Source organism: Rhea americana, unplaced genomic scaffold (assembly GCF_003343005.1).
Source record: "Rhea americana isolate MKP2758 unplaced genomic scaffold, rheAme1 scaffold_66, whole genome shotgun sequence".
NCBI lineage: Eukaryota > Metazoa > Chordata > Aves > Rheiformes > Rheidae > Rhea > Rhea americana.
The window spans coordinates 4,261,147-4,277,081 of NW_028186823.1; the positions used below are offsets into that span (position 1 = coordinate 4,261,147).

General features: G+C 38.5%; 1 protein-coding gene across 1 annotated transcript; it reads left to right on the forward strand.

Moving 5' to 3' along the window:
• The first annotated feature begins 234 nt into the window (after positions 1 to 234).
• Positions 235 to 10,840, forward strand: SLC67A2 (solute carrier family 67 member 2). Its single transcript, XM_085320804.1, has 6 exons — positions 235 to 394; positions 3,722 to 3,809; positions 5,046 to 5,089; positions 6,392 to 6,521; positions 7,111 to 7,320; positions 7,815 to 10,840. The coding sequence occupies exons 1-6, from the start codon at positions 305 to 307 to the stop codon at positions 8,603 to 8,605; spliced, it is 1,353 nt and encodes a 450-aa protein (XP_085176930.1). The 5' UTR covers positions 235 to 304; the 3' UTR covers positions 8,606 to 10,840.
• The last annotated feature ends 5,095 nt before the right edge of the window (positions 10,841 to 15,935 follow it).

Below are 15,935 nucleotides of genomic sequence, written 5' to 3' on the forward strand. Positions count from 1 at the left end.
CTGAGCATTTTTGGTCTCCCAACTAAAACCTGAAGAGATTTTTTCCTCCTCACCTTAAAAAGAGGGAGCACGCACACATATACAAAAAAAAAACCCCAATATAAATAAAATAAGTAAATATGAATAAAACGCCAAGATCTGTTAGATTTTCCCCTGGGGCTGCTGCCCCCACGGCTGCAGAAAGACCCTCAGTCTCTCCCCGCGCTACGGCCTACCCGAGCCGCGCCGCCGGCACCGCGCATGCTCGGCCCTGCCCGGCCCGGCCGCCGCTCCGCCCTGCCCCGCTGCCCCTCGTGGACGCTGCATGGAGGATGAGGGCCGCGGAGCCGCGGGGAGCGCCCCGGCGGCGGCGTCCGGCCGCTTCGTGCGGTGCCTTTACGCCGTGGGTTTCCTGGTGAGCGGCGGGCAGGGAGGCGCGGCACGGCACGGCGCGGCGCGGCGGGGACGGGTGGCTGTGCCCGTGGAGGGAACCCCCTTCCGCCCTCCACCCGCGCTCACGCACAGCTTCCCGGCCCCGCACGCAGCTGAGTTGCCCCGCTGCGGGCCGTGTCCCCGGGCCGGGCCTGCCGCTGCTGGGCAGGGGAGGGGATGGGAACAGGCCGCCCGCCGCGGCAGCAGCAGCCCCGGCCGGGCCTCGGCGGCGCAGCGCGCGGCGGCCGTTGGAGCGGCTGTTGGAGGGGACCGTGCCTGAGGGGGCGACGGCGCAACGGCCCCGCAGCCCGCGCCCGTCGGGCGGCTGCGCCAGTTCCGTCGGGGTCAAGAGCCAGGAAGTGCCTCAAAACCAGAGATGAGGCGGAAAAACAACACTCTGATCTGCCCCTCCCTCTTCCGTGACTGCTAAACTGTCCCAAACGAACAGTCCWGATGTCAGGTCTGAGGATGCAGTAGGTTTCCCCATTGCACTCCGAATGAACTACTGTGTTTTAAGATCTATCATTYTAAATATTTTTGGTCTTTGAATGTGTTCTAACAGTGTTTTATACTGGTTACACACACACACACGCACGGACGCATATATATATATTTTTCCAATGCAGTCATCCAGTCTGCAGCCTGTTACAAAGGTGTGGCTTTTATCCTGTCAATAAGATAGGGTGAGCGTAGTGCCCTTAAATAACTTTTGCCTTATGTTTTTCATGGAGGTTTTTTTTTTTTTTTTTTTTTTTTTTTTGCTGAAATTTCAGGTGCTTAGCATATACTCAGGTAGCATCTACACTCTTCCTTAAAAAAGCCTTAACTCGAAGAACATAGTATATAGTTTTTAAATAAAAACAGGTTTGTGTCTATCATGGCTTTATGAGCCTCAGAAAAAGGGTGGTTTGTTCATTTAAAATTAAGATAATTTAGAAAATGAGTGCAAGTTTGCACTGAGGTGTAGGTTTACTCTGCTCCTTACCTTGGGTTGTAGGTTGAGTATTAGGAGCAATCTAGTWGGTTTCAGTCCTTAAGCTAATACCTCAGGAAAAAGTGCATTAGAAGACTGTTTGCTTCTTAGGTGTTTTGCAACTGTAGATCTAAAGTTGTGTAATATCTTCCTGACATGGAGCATAGATTACACACTGAAATCCACTGAGGAGCGAGTACTGTTTTAAAGAGTGCACAGTATGGTGAAAGATCATAATAAAGAGCTGTTACCTGTCATGCAAGCTTCATGCAACCAAGTGAACACAGCGTAGTTATTATTTGACATAGAAATTATAAGTGAAATTAGAAAGAATGAGAGAAGAGTAGTTGGCAGGTTGCATGTCTATGGCAAGTGGAGTACTACTGGGGTATATACTGGGACCTGTCCTCTTTAATGTATTTAATCAAGACATGGAGGAAATGGCAGACWACACTGTCTTCAGGTTTGCAAGTGGTAAAGTAGAGGGTGCAGTTGATGTGCTGAAGGGCAGGGCTACCATGCAGGGGGACCCAGACAGTCTGGAGGAATGGACTGTTGGGAGCCTTATCTTATTCAGCAAGGACAAATACAAATTCCTTTGCCCAAGAAGGAAGAAGCCTCTGCAGATGTACAGACTGGGACTGCCTGCCTAGAGAACAGCTCTGCTGAAAGGCCCTGGGGATCCTGGTGGGCAGCATGCTGAAMGTAAGTCAACAGTGTGCCCTGACACCCAAGACAGCCAGCGGCATATTGGCCTGAACAGGGAAGTGCTTGTCTTCCTTTATTTGGCACTCATGAGACTGTTCCTAATGTACTGGTTCCAGTATATTGATATATACTGCCCCCCCCAGTACAAGAAGGACATTGATACACTGGAGTGAATTGAGTGGAGGGCCACCAAGGTGGTCAAGGGAGTGGAGCACTGTCCCTGTGAGGAAAGGCTGAGTGGTGACCTAACAGCAGCCTTCCAGTATGTGCAAGGAGTTTAACAGGAAGATGGAGCTGGGCTCATCACAGCGGTTCACGGCAAGAGGAAGAGGGACAAAGGTCTTAAATTGAAGTGAGAGRCTCTGACTGGATGTAAGGAAAGCACTTTTCACCATGGGAATGGTCAAGCWGTGAGACATGTTGCCAGAGAGGTTTCCATCCATGGGGAATGTTCAGGATCCAACTGGATAGAGCAATCAAGTTTGACTTCAAAGCTGACCCTGCATTGAGCAGGAATTTGGACTAGAAACCTCCTGAGGTCCCTTCCAACCTGAATTATTCTCTTAATCGTGATTCTGTATGCAAATGAAGAGAATAGTTTATTGAACCCAGAGATTGTGTTACTAAAGATGTTTATAGGTTGTGACTTATTTACTCAAGCTAATGTATTTAGTAATGCTTCTAACCTTGCAAGTCTCAGTTTTGGCCRTCATAAGAAACTTAATGACAGGCTACTTAGTGATGTAGATCATTGCAGTTACTCTAGCTTTGGGCATACTATGAACTGCTAGTTTAGTCCAGCTACAGCAGTCATTGATAAAGAGTGATCTCRCTTCAATAGTCCTCTTCTATAAAATTCTTCTGTGATGTAGGTCTCATATGCCAGCAGCATTGTATAGTAAAAAATAAACTACTGGATCAGGGTGGCTAGCTCAATAAAAGATTAAAAAGTTTAAAGGACTGAATAGGAGAGCRTTGTACTATTTGGAATAAGCAGTGTACATTGGCCACCTCCTRTACCTCAAAAAAACCTATATTTATGTATTGCAGAAATTTTTCACTTTGCTGTGTATTTTTTTCCGTACATTTCTGTCTTTTCATTGTATCTCTTAAGTTATGGACAAAACTGGTCTTCTGGTAGATTTAGATACWTCTTGAAGCTTTTTTCCCGTTGTGGATGAGAGTTCAACTCGTAAGCTGCACTTTGAAAGTGAAAGAAATACATACTGTAGMTTTTGCAAACATTTTTTCTTTGCACAAGTAAAAATTAGTTTTAGGTGATTGAAATAACAGACTAGTTACTTTGTCAAATTAAAAATAATAGTGTCAAGTACATTTCTTTAAGAAAGAAAGACTGTCTTCTTAAGAAGAATGATGTTTTTATAGCTTTCACTTCTGTGCAAGATAATTGATTCTTTTGGCTTTTTTTTCAGTTTATGTTTTGTAGTTTTGTACATATGAATATATTGCAGAGGTTACAACATCACATTCATGACCACACAAAACTTTTTTTTTAATCCCATATTGATACAGAAATCATTTAAAATTTTTTAAATGTTCTTAAGTCAGAGTGCTATCATCTATGTCAATTGTGATCAGTTATTGATGCTTTTTCTGTTTTCTTTTCAGGATTTATTTGGTGTGAGTATGGTTGTTCCTCTACTGAACCTTCACATCAGATCTCTAGGGGCAAGTCCTACACTTGCTGGAATAATAGGTGAGTTGCAATACTTATTTTGATTACTAAAGAATAAGATAATGTGAACTGGAATCTGCATTACTGAAAACTGGATATYGTAACAATATTCTGCCTTAGTAGTAGCATAGTAAAAAGTAATGACAAAATTCAAGTAAAAACACAGGAACAACCGTGCTGTTTTAGACCCAAAAATCTGTCTTACCTTGCRTCCTGACAGTAGCCAAAAGCAGATGCCTGTGAAAATAAAGTAAAAAAAGAAAAAAAAAAACTTTTAATGATCCTTTTAGAGATGCTTTCCTGGTACCCAAGAACTTGCTGCTTAGCAACTTTAGAAGCCAGARGTATTGCCTTTAGTTTTGTTGTTTGCAAACACTACTTTCTGTAGCCCTTTCTAATGCTCTAGATTGCTCCTAGTTTGATTAAATTCCTTGGGGCTGCCTTTTGGAAAAGTCTTTGTTATCTTTAAAGAGTGTTTACAAGTGAATTCTGAAGGTTTGGTATGAAGTGGTAAGATGAAGCTCTGTGATTCTAAAGTGCTCATTTATATCTCACAGTGTAGTTTATGGTTCATMCTGAAAGGAGCGTGGTATTTTTATAGCTATGCATGGTTGACTTAGGCTCTGTTGTTCAGTTTATTACTCTGCTTTTTTATTTTGGATGAAATCTAGCAGTTTTCATGGAATAGTGCTGGTTCTGCTCTGAGTTGACTGAGTATTATTTTAAGAAGCAATTCATCAAAAATCTGTTTTTATTTCAATGCTCTGCTTTGATTTAAACTTTAAAAGAACCTGGGTTTTGAGGTGTATTCTCACGAATGAAAGAGGCTGGCAGATGTTTCTCTGTGCTTCTCTTTTCTAACTCTCTTCTGTCRCTAACTGCTGCTAAACTCTTAGCCTCAGAAATGAAAGAGTAGGACCAGTGGTTTCTTCAGGGGTTCTGAGATGCCTCGTAATACGAAAGTAATTAGTGCCTACCAGTAATGAAATTATTAATTTAATACGTCTTGCAAAGCAACATCCTTTTACATTACATACTTCTGTAAGTTTGATCTACAGTTGTTTCTCTTCTTTCCCATGTCTGAAACTATTTTCACAGTTTTGTACAGAATTCCATCCCTTTTGTCTTGCTTCTTCTTCCTGTTCATTCACTAAATTATTCCCCAAACTTTTCTATGTTTCCTCATTTAAAATTTTAATCAGTTTTTGTAAACAATGCTTAATTCTTACCGTAGGTATTTTATGTGGGTTTTTTTAGGCTCTCTCTATGGTGTATTGCAGTTCTTTTCAAGCACATTTGTGGTGAGTTTTACAACTGTATTTATAAGTATATTTCAGTGGATTTTTATGGAAAATCAATGAGATTAATACTGTTATCTTGAAATTTTGAAGGTGTTTTTAGTGTTTATACAAGCCTTTTTGATTGGAGGACCCAGTTTTTAGTCCATGTGGAACTTCGTTCCAATTATGGGGAACAGTCAGATCCTTCAGATGATTGTCTAAAGATTGTTCTTATTTAGTAAAAAGTAGAATCCAGGTTTGGAATCAGTCATACATTACTGAGCATGTATCTCTGTCACATGTGGAGCTCTTTAACGTTGTTGCTATTAGAGCAGTTTTCAACACAGCAGCCTGTTTAGAAAGTAGTCTCACAAGTCAGTTCTTCATGAGCTTGTTATCTGGRGTTTGCTTTTGCTGCTTAATGAGCATTCTCTTCTGAGTTACCATATGGCCTTAATTCATGCAACATGTTTTCAAGCTTTGTTTGGTTTTGTTTTCTATTAACTTTCTTACCTCCTAATCTAAGCAAGAGTGCAAAGATTGAACATAAAGGCCAAACTTCCTGAATCATGCTTTACTGATCAATATCTTAGATGTCTATATTTTAGCCAGGAGCACCTTTAATTTAACCCTGGTACATCTTAGCTCTCAAGAARACAGATCTGGAGCATCTCCCCAAAAAGCATTTGAGGGTTTGTTATGCTGATAACCTGAGACAATTTGCTTTTGTAAGCTTTGTGACATTTTCTTTGAACTGCAAGACCATTGCCTGCTTTCCTAAGAAACCTACTACTGCTCTATTTCCTRTAGTAAATCCAGCTGATTTGTAAATATATTGCATGCAAATTTACTRTTGGCTTTTCTTATAACTACTTGCTACTTGTTTGCTCTCAGATGACAAGCTCCTTCTAGCTAAGACTGTTCCTTTTAGGATGCTCAACAAATGTCTTGTGCACAGTGACCATTGTTGYAAACAAACGGTATTTTTGTAAGGTTGTGATAATACTGTCATTGGGCCACTACTAGTAATATTTCATGGTGTTTGTCACGGGATTATATTTTTAAAGGGGAGAAATTAAATAAAGTTTTATCTGTAGATGACATTAAATMGAATCATAGTTTCAGCAGGGGTGCAGGCTGTAGGACAGAACYGTACTCTTCATTTCCAGAATTTGAGCCCTTATGAAAGGTACCTGATAAGCTTGTTAAAGTTATCATTGACAGTTCTTTGATATTTTTTTTCTCAGTCTAATTTAGATGTACGGATTGTTCACAGTGGATAGTTAAATGTTTTTAAAAGCTCTAATTTCCTGCTTTCTCAAGGGATGTTGGAGTGATGTAATAGGAAGACGGTACTCCCTGCTTGCTTGCATTCTTCTTAGTGCACTGGGTTACTTCCTTCTTGGAATATCCACCACTGTATTCGTGTTTGCCATTTCTAGAGTCTTTGTAGGTAAGTAACCACTTGGTATTTGGGGGCTTAAATTCTGTGACAGCATTGCCTTTGTCAGGAAGGAACATAAATGATTGCATAATTAGTATCCTGCAGTACACTTACATTTCTGCCACCGACCTGTCTCTCATATGAATCTGTGGTATTGCAATCCTGAAAATGTCCATACACAGCAAAGCTGGCACAGGGATATGTTTGTAATCAGACAAGCCATTCCTATTTCACCACTACCCACTCACAGGATCCCTTTTTTTCTGAGGCTACTTTATTCCTAATGAGATCCAGCACTCAGAATAGTTATTTCTTCCTTTATCAGAGCTGCAGGAGCACTCCTTTGACAAAGCTGCCTAGTCAGTTTTGATTCCAGGKTCCACATCTTTGAATAGGCAGGGAACAGTCATGGCCCAGTATGCAGTTTATTCAGCCTGTCTCCTCCATCACATATTCTTGCCAGTATTGAATGATKTGTGGTTTATAGAATATTCTAAAATATTAATCATACAGACTTTGAACATTGATATCCCAGATAGCTGCTGTCATTTGCAATCTTTCTAGATTGAGCAAAGCTTTTTTTTATATTACGTTGCAGGTATTTTCAAGCACACACTCTCCATTTCAAAAGCCCTGCTTTCTGACTTGGTTTCTGAGAGAAACCGTCCTCTAGTAATAGGACGCTTCAATGCAGCCTCTAATGTGGGCTTCATAGTGGGGCCTGTGGTTGGTGGCTACTTTACAGAGCTGGAAGGTGGCTTTTATCAAGCATCTTTCATCTGTGCCTCTATCTTCATTCTGAATGCTGGTAAGTTGTATGCCATATTTTGCATCTCAGGACCCTTTCGTTTGCACTTTCGGGTATTTATGCYATTTGCAGTACCTTGAATTCGCTGGTGTCTTTTAAGATCTGTGTCATACATGTTTTATAAAGTGATGTCACACTTTGAATTTGAACCTGTGTGGAAGGGAAGGAATTTTGAATTTTGTTGTTGTTGTTGTTGAGGGTTTTTTTGGTGTCCAAATATGAAAACTAGAAATCAGAATTTTGGCTGTGGTTCTTAGATCAGTTTTTATGTTGTGAGTGTGTCACCTCAGTGTTCTCCTTCCTTGCTTTTGCCACATTTAAAATTGAACTGATACTGTGAATAACACTAGACTTTGTAATGTTTTTTTTAGTGAAATGAATGCAAAAGTGTTTTTATTTTTGATTTCTATGTTAAGTAAACTAAAACAAACTTATGTTAGAATGTGTAAAGTTAATGCAATTGAATGAATTAAATAATTCCCTTATCCATATAGGTCTTGTCTGGGTGTTACCATGGAGTGAAGAAAACAGGAGCAGTAGTGAAGGTGAACAATGCACCAACAGCAACAAAGTTACAGACAATTTCTCAGCAAAAGCAAATCATGACCTGCAGTTAAAATCAGTAACTATGGGAAGTAATAGTCCTCTCCAGTCTTCGTGGATCCAGACTGCACTGGTGCTGAAGAGGATGAAAGGCATTGCATGYTCTGATTTGTGGGATATATTTCTGATACGGTTTCTAATGTCTGTCACTATACTGCTATACTACAGTAATTTTGGTCTGGCCTTGGAGGAGAGATTTGGGGTGAAACCCARGTTCACTGGATACCTAATAAGCTATAGTAGTACTCTTGGAGTCCTTGCTGGTTGTGTGCTTGAGCCAATAACAAGACTCTACCAGCACAATACTTACACAATTTTGTTGCATTCCAGCATTCTTTCTTGCACACTGATTCTTCTGTACTCATTAGCACTTAACATATGGACAGTCATTTTCTCTTGCACATTCTTAGCTTTTTTGACTACTGTAGGCCGTACTTGTATCATTGATCTTGAATTGAGCCTTGGTGGGAATCAGGCCAGTGGTATGCTCCTAGGTGTTGGACAGTCTGTGACATCAGTGGGACGTGTAGTTGCCCCACTCCTTGCAGGAATTGCTCAGGAGTTTAGTCCTTGTGGTCCTCCAAGTCTAGGGTGTGGACTAGCCTTAGTAGCTATTCTGATAATGATTGTGAACAAACCAAAATACTGTGACAATAGAAATGTTAAGTTAAAAACTCAGTAGTCGCAAATTTGGATTGAGTGGAATATCTCAAAGGAAAGACAAAGTGAATTAAAGAACCTGGGGTAATGGTTATACCTGCCAGACGCATACAGCATCATGTGTTCAGATGGAGACAAGTAGATATAAATGTCTTCTGCAGTGTTGTTACTCAGGACAGTTCTCTGTGAGCTGGTACTAACAGAACACTTGTGAGAGAGACATATTAATATAAAGTGTTAGCTTTTTAATTTTTTTTTAAGGATTTTTAACCTTTTGGAGGAAAAAATGATACAAAATAGACAAATACTGCTTGGACACATTTGAAGCAATGTTTACATTGTTAGGCGCAGACATGAAGAAGCTGATTTTTATTATTTAATCAGAAATGTATTTTTATTACTTAATCAGAAGGAGAATTTTCAGTATAGCTTGTTAGCCTTTATTTCTTATACTGTTATGAATAAGCCATTGGTCTACTGTGATAGTAGCATAATGAACAGGATGTTTCCATATGTGACGTTATGAAGCATGCTTGGCCTGTAATACTTACTGTGTAGCATGATAAGGTATTTTAGAGCAGTCATTTGACTCCTGCTGATTCTTTCCCAGGTAACAGAATTGGTTATGTGCTAACTTCATGTATTAGCAGGCCTAAAATAGTTTTAAAATAATGCAAAGTCTTCRGACTGAAACTGAGAATGTAAACTTTGTTGAAAGTTGCACTAGTGATTTCTGTATTAATTATGACTTCTGGATGAATTTAACATAAATATTTTTTAATATTTCCTGAGCAATTTTTCTACTTTCATTTTAAAAATACATTCCCTTCTTATTTTTTTGGATGACTGTTAAAGGTATGCTGGAGCAAATAGGAGTAGTTTAAAGGGGGCTCTGGATTATGTTCTCTTTCATCTTTGGAGGCATAAATGACATTTTAGTGACAAGAGAAAAACTATTTATTTGGTATTGTAGTCATCATTTGTCTAGATGGTTTAACTAATGAAAGATTACTCACAGAACTACAGTGAGAGTTGTAGCACTGGCTCGTTACCATTTGTTGTTCAAACCTATATTACTCAGCAGTCATAACCATTTGGTATTTAATTTGAAACACACAGCAAGCATATTTTGCACTAGTAACATTGATCCCGTGTGTTTTTCCTAGCATTACTTGATGAAGGTAGAAAGTCAGCTATGTATAATGTTGTTTTTTGGTAAAAGCAATGTAGTTACCTCCCTGAAGACAAATGTGCAAATAATGTTGCTACTTCAGGAGAACCACTGGTGTTCTGCAGTTTTTTTTCTTCCTTTTCTTTTCCCTTTCAAGAGCACCTGATACAGTTAAAGGCCCTTGCTGAAAGCGATTCAGATGGAAGCGTCATGAGAATAGATATAAAACTTCCAATTGTTTTAATGTTGTATGTTGAGATAATGAGTGTGTCTTATTACTGCTGTCATTCCAGTAGATAGTCTCATTTTCTGTGTGATAGGTAAAGCTCACAGAGAAAAGAGTTCCTATTCTAATTGTCTCATTCACTTGTCCTTATGAACTTGAGGAATTTTCAAGTGTTTTTTGTGCCCTTACTTTGCTCCATGGTTGCCTCAAAGCACTCTATAAATTTCCTATCCTGTTCTTTTCCAGTCATTAGAACACTTTTTTTTCCTCTAAACCAACATTTCTCTAAAACAAGGATTTCTGTTTTGCAGCTACAGCAAGGGGCAAGGGGGGAAGAAGGTAGAGGAAAAAAACCCAAAGATTAATTCAGTATATGTGAAAGATTGAAAAATTTTTACTATTCTTATTATATTAGATAACATTTAACCTTCTAGAGTCAGTGGACTGATTAACGCTAAATTCTATAAACACTATAAAATTCAGTTTAGGCTAAACTGTACAACAACCTGAATATTGTTTCTGCATATAAAACTTCACTGTTTTTGTTATGTACAATGAAAAATGTGCTATCCACAATCAGCAAATATTTTTGTTTTATTATGTTGTTTTGAAAAATAGTTCTCCATATGGTCTTAAATAAAAATGGAGTTAAATATTTGAACTGATAAACCTGTGGAAGGCTGTGGTCTCAGGGGCATGTTGTAACTGATGTTACTGAAAAAAAGTTTTTACTTGTTTACCAAGATGATTTCTAAAGTACTGTAGAAATATTTCTTCTTTGTAAAGCTATAATTACAAAAAAGTTACACTAAAATTGTTTTTAATAAATAGCAATAAAATGGAATGGCATTCCACCTTTATCATTTTGTCACTATGTTTTTTCCCCTTCTGCTGAAACTGTAGTACGAAACATGGGCATCCAAGTCAATATGTTATGTAAGTGCATTTTTTCCCCCCATTCAAGGAAATGATCATTTGAATACAACTATTTTCATTTAAGAGGCAAAGGAGCCTAGGGGTCAGCCAAGGAGTCGATTGACAATTGAACAAGAAAAAATGGAATAGAGAGCTTAGCACTTTTTAGATGATGCATTTAAGGCAATTCTTGTAGTGTCCGGAGACCATATTTGGACCCTCTTGTGTTGGCTCTTCCTTGTACCTTCAGAGAGTGGTGGGTAAACAACATCCTTGGGCAGGAGGGATGTAACTACGTGGGGGGAGGGGGAGAAGTAGTCGCAGCAATTTTTGGTTACAGTGTAGTGGGCCTTACTGAATTACTCAGCAATCTGTTGAATCCMATTACGGTGGCTAAAGGCTGTAACAAAACAGATCTGAATGTGGACTAAAGAAAAACAAAATTTCTACCTGCAAGTGTCCACAAATTAAGACTTTCGCTTACTTGTTTTTACTTTATTTTGGGTTTGTTTTGTAGGAGGGCTTTCTACCTTTTGAAATTTTCCTCTTTTTAAGAGTTACTACTTTTCCGACTTTATGGTTAGCTGATGTTTGAGGGGCTACATATACGATGCAGTAGCTTCTTTCTGTAGAACAGCTCATGGCACATGATATGTACTCATTCTGTAGGTAACTACTTTAAGTCTTGATTTTAAATGAATAAACAAATACAAAACTTGTGTTCCATGTTGGTGTATGTTGCAAATATACTTTCTAGATGTACAATTTTTGCATATTTTGGTTTCCTTTCTTGTTTTCTTTTCTCTGAATTTACTTACTGCAGCACCACTATAGAGGTCAGTACCATTCTTATTTTCTAAGACTATGTTGATCTGTGAGCAGGTAATGCAGAAACAAAACAGGACAAGTGTGTTACATAATAATTGACTTGCAGGGTACTTCGAACACTTCTTAATACCACTGTCCAACCCCCATAGTAGGCCTAATGTCACAGCTGTATAGAAAATCTCATTCTAGCTATTCTGTTGGAATCTCTATGGATATGATCACTCACTGCCAATCCCTATTCAGTTACAGTTCTGTGAAGTATGCTGGGTGAGTATTTATAGCTTGGTGCTTTGGGACTTGTAAAACCCCATGCTTAACTGTRCTGTCACTGCTATAATTTTGCAGGCTCCTTCACAAAGATCTAATCATGAATCTTTTAAGGAAGTTTATTGTAGCCTTAGCTTTGAAAATCAATAGGTTGTGAGCAGACCTCAGATTTCTTTCTTGTAGAAATGAAAGTTTGCAGAGCTTTTTCTAAAAGGTTATCTAGAAAGTTTTTTCATCTGTCAAGTTTGTAATAAATAGCAGATGTCAAACAACATGAAAAATAAACGAAGAAACAAAATGGGATACTTAAAATGCTTTTTCCATTTTCTCCAGGTTGTGGCCAAAAATTGCTTCTTGAAGCAGGATCTCTGTCAGTTGTAGTGCTTTTGTAATCTGTGAGATGTAAATGTAAACCTGAGMGGGTTTCAGATCATGAGATCTTAATCCCTGGTATTCTGTGAAAACTCCCAGGCTAAAGAGCCTTCCAAAGCATGTCAGTGCTGTACAGGAACTGCTTCAGTGACTATCTGAGAGAGAAGTGCTGCAAACCCAGTATCCCATCATGGTGTCCTGTTAGAAGCAGTGTCTCCCRCCTGCAGAAGGATTACTTCTGATACAGAAAATCCTCAAGTGGGGATGCACAGTATCCAGGAGGGAGAATTTTCAGCTCTAACTAGGATAAATTCTGAATGCTAAGACTCCTTCAAATATTCAGAGGAGAATTAAGCAGCCATGCTTTCTTTTATTCTTTTATTTTTATTTTATTTTTATTTTATTCTTCTGGTAGCTCCCAATTTAGCTGGCTGTCTGATAAGATTTGGTCCTATATGTCAAATTATTCTCTTTTTCCAATACCTCCTTAAAACAGATAACTGGATGTGTATCTACTCTCTAGCCCATGCTATACCTACACACTTATCCTATTTGCTTTCCATCTATAGGTCTCTCAGCAACTGGAGAGGGAGAAAAAATCCCAGAAACCCATAACCCACGTGCTAACATACATATTTTTTACTGTCTCATCCCTGAAATTGAGCAGCTGGGCATTGTCCCTCTYCCCCAAGACTGTAAAATATCGATACTACAGAGTGTTTTGGGGCATCAGGCAGCAGAAATCTCTGTGTACATTTGGCAAGTTTCCCAGTCAGGCTGAAGAAGTGTTCTGCTAAAAAAAAGTGAAAATCATGTCCCCAGTCAATACATGCTTTCCCCATCAGATGGTGCTCGAGGACAGATTTATCGGGCAACATATTTGCCAACAGGCAGAATCTTTCTTCAATACAAGATTAAGAAAAAGTCTTCTATGCAAGCTGAAGCTAAATGGGCCATTTAGAAAGACCTAACAGTGTTGCAGAAGGAAAAACAAAACAAAAAGAAAAGTTATGAAAAGACAAGCCTCAAACCCAAACCAGAGTAAGAGTGAGATGAGAAGGGCCAGCTGGAACACAGTGTATGTTGCCTGCTGCTGTCCTTGCTATTGAAAAGGAGAACATCCAGGAAAGTAGTTCTCAGAGGTGATGGGAGAGCAGAAAGGAGCCTGGAAAAGGTGGTAGGAGCAAGGATGAGCAAGCGAGAAAGCACTCACTTGGAGACAGTCCCAAAACACTTGTGATTCTGCTTTACAGCATTAACGCTGCAGGAGTCTTATCTTGATGCTTGTCTTCCATGGACCTTGAAGTGCTTTGGAAAGGTGACTTAAGTATTAGCATGTTTTGAAGCACCAAGAGTTTAAGACCAGATTTCATAAAAATGACCTCCAATTTCATGTGCCTGTGCTATGGGGTACCCAGTTTAAATAGCAGTGATTCGAGTACGCACTGTTTTAGTGGACAGCAAGTGAAATTGTAAGGTTCCTGCAGTCATTATTTAAAGCTGATCACCATTTGAAAAAAATAGGCACCATCTTAGATATAAGCCAATTGCTTGGTCATTACCAGTCCAGGAAAGATAAAGCTCCACAGAAACTAAAATAAATGTTGATGTGCAATATTTTGTGTTTATTTATTGGCCACTGATATACAATACCTAACCTAAAGAATCTGATCTGGAAAGGAGGACTTGGTTTCAAAACTGAAATCCAAACTTAGGGCTTCATATTCAAACATGATCTCAGTAAAGCAGTGACAGAGTATTCATGACAGTTTTACTAATGAAACACATGTTCTTGTTGACAGGCAAATTCAGATTTGTTTTTAAAATTTACTGACTTTGAACCTAGTTTTATTTCCAAACAAGAGTGATTATTCATAGATATCTAAGCATTGCCACAGTCCTTCCACAAAAATAATTTGTTTATAATAGAAGTATTGCCTCAACATGAACATTTGACTGAGATTTTCTAGGGTTCATATAGCCATCTCTCTRAAGCTTAAGATTTGTATTTGACATAGAGCAGAAATTTCCATAGCTTGAACAGAGGAAGAAGATTGAAACACCTGTGCTGATACAAGAGTTTAGGAAAGTTTGACATTTCAAATAAATACGTAAAATGAATATTTCTGAACAGCTGTTTAATAAGTGGAAGTCTTAATTCCTATTAATAAAACTCAACTCTGTCCCCAAACCTTTGAAAGAACTCTACCTTATTTTAAAAGGAATATCCAATTTTTAATAGTTTTTTTAATAGTTCTTCCAAAACAACCTTAAATAAAAAAACAAGTCTTATTGCCCACTGATTTAGAAATGTGCTAATCAAAAAGGAAAGTAAGTTGTGACTTTTATAGTATAAATTCTTAAATGAAAATTATGAATCTTGTAACAAGTAGAATGAATGAAAATGATTTCTGCATTGTGCTGAAATGCATATCTGTGTTGAAGCAAGCTCAAAAACCAGGAAAGATTAAGTGGGACAGAAAGTGCAAATTCCTGAGACCTACAGTTAAGTATCATTTATTTTAAAGCACTCTCCCTTCCTGTATGCAGTCAAATGACAGACATTTACACTAGAATGAAGAAAATTTGTTTCTTATGAGTGTTATTAAGGTGCTGATTCCAGGCCCCTATCGTGCTACTTTTCTGTACAAACAGATCAGAAGAAACATTTTCATTCCAGGCAGAGTATAGCCCAGGCAAAGAAAAGATTATCTGAGTTTAAAAAAAAAAAAAAAAAAGGCAAATGAGTAGACCACAGTCACAAGCATGTGTGAACTAGCTTTCTTGAATATCAAAGGTCAGTGATGCAACTCTGCTCGCTTTGTCTATGTGCAGTGCGCTACAGCTTCTAGTGCTGTGTTTGCAGTGCAACTGAGACACTAAGGTGCAAAAAGCAATTTTAAATAAGAACATTATTTATCTGCTTGAAGCTTTCCTTTTTAGGGCTTCTGGTGTAGTGCTACTTGCTCTCGTTGACATTAATGAAAGTCAAAGTCACCCAGATTTTCCTTGGTGATCCTCAGTACCTTTCAAAGGTTACACATTGCCAAAAATTCACGAAGTAAAAATTCAAGATATTCAGGTCTTGTCTCTATTGCAACTTTTCTCTATAAACTGTATTTGCCGTTCTGCTCTTACAGCTTGCTCCTTTTTTCCAGTAAGAAGATACTGTTTTTCTGTGTCCCCACTCTTCAAATAAATTCAGCTTCTGAAAACATTTATTCTTCTTACAAAATCTACATGATAGGTGCATTGTGCAAWTTTCAGCGTTACTCTTATTAAAGCTCTGGTCAAAACAAGTACAATTTGATCATAAATAAAATCTGAAATTATATAGAATGCTTTAAAGATTCCTTTCATCACTGGCCTTTCAACAATGGTTTTCAATAGATATTGAACTTGGATGACTTCATTCCAGAAAAGATGATGTGATAAGGCACATTTCCATCCTATCTTAATAGTGAAAATAATGTAATTAAAGCATTGCTGTGTCATTTGTAAAAGAGATTTTTTTTTTTTACGTCTTCAGTTGCAGTTGCTCCAGTATTCCATTCCACTGAGTTTGCTTTTGTT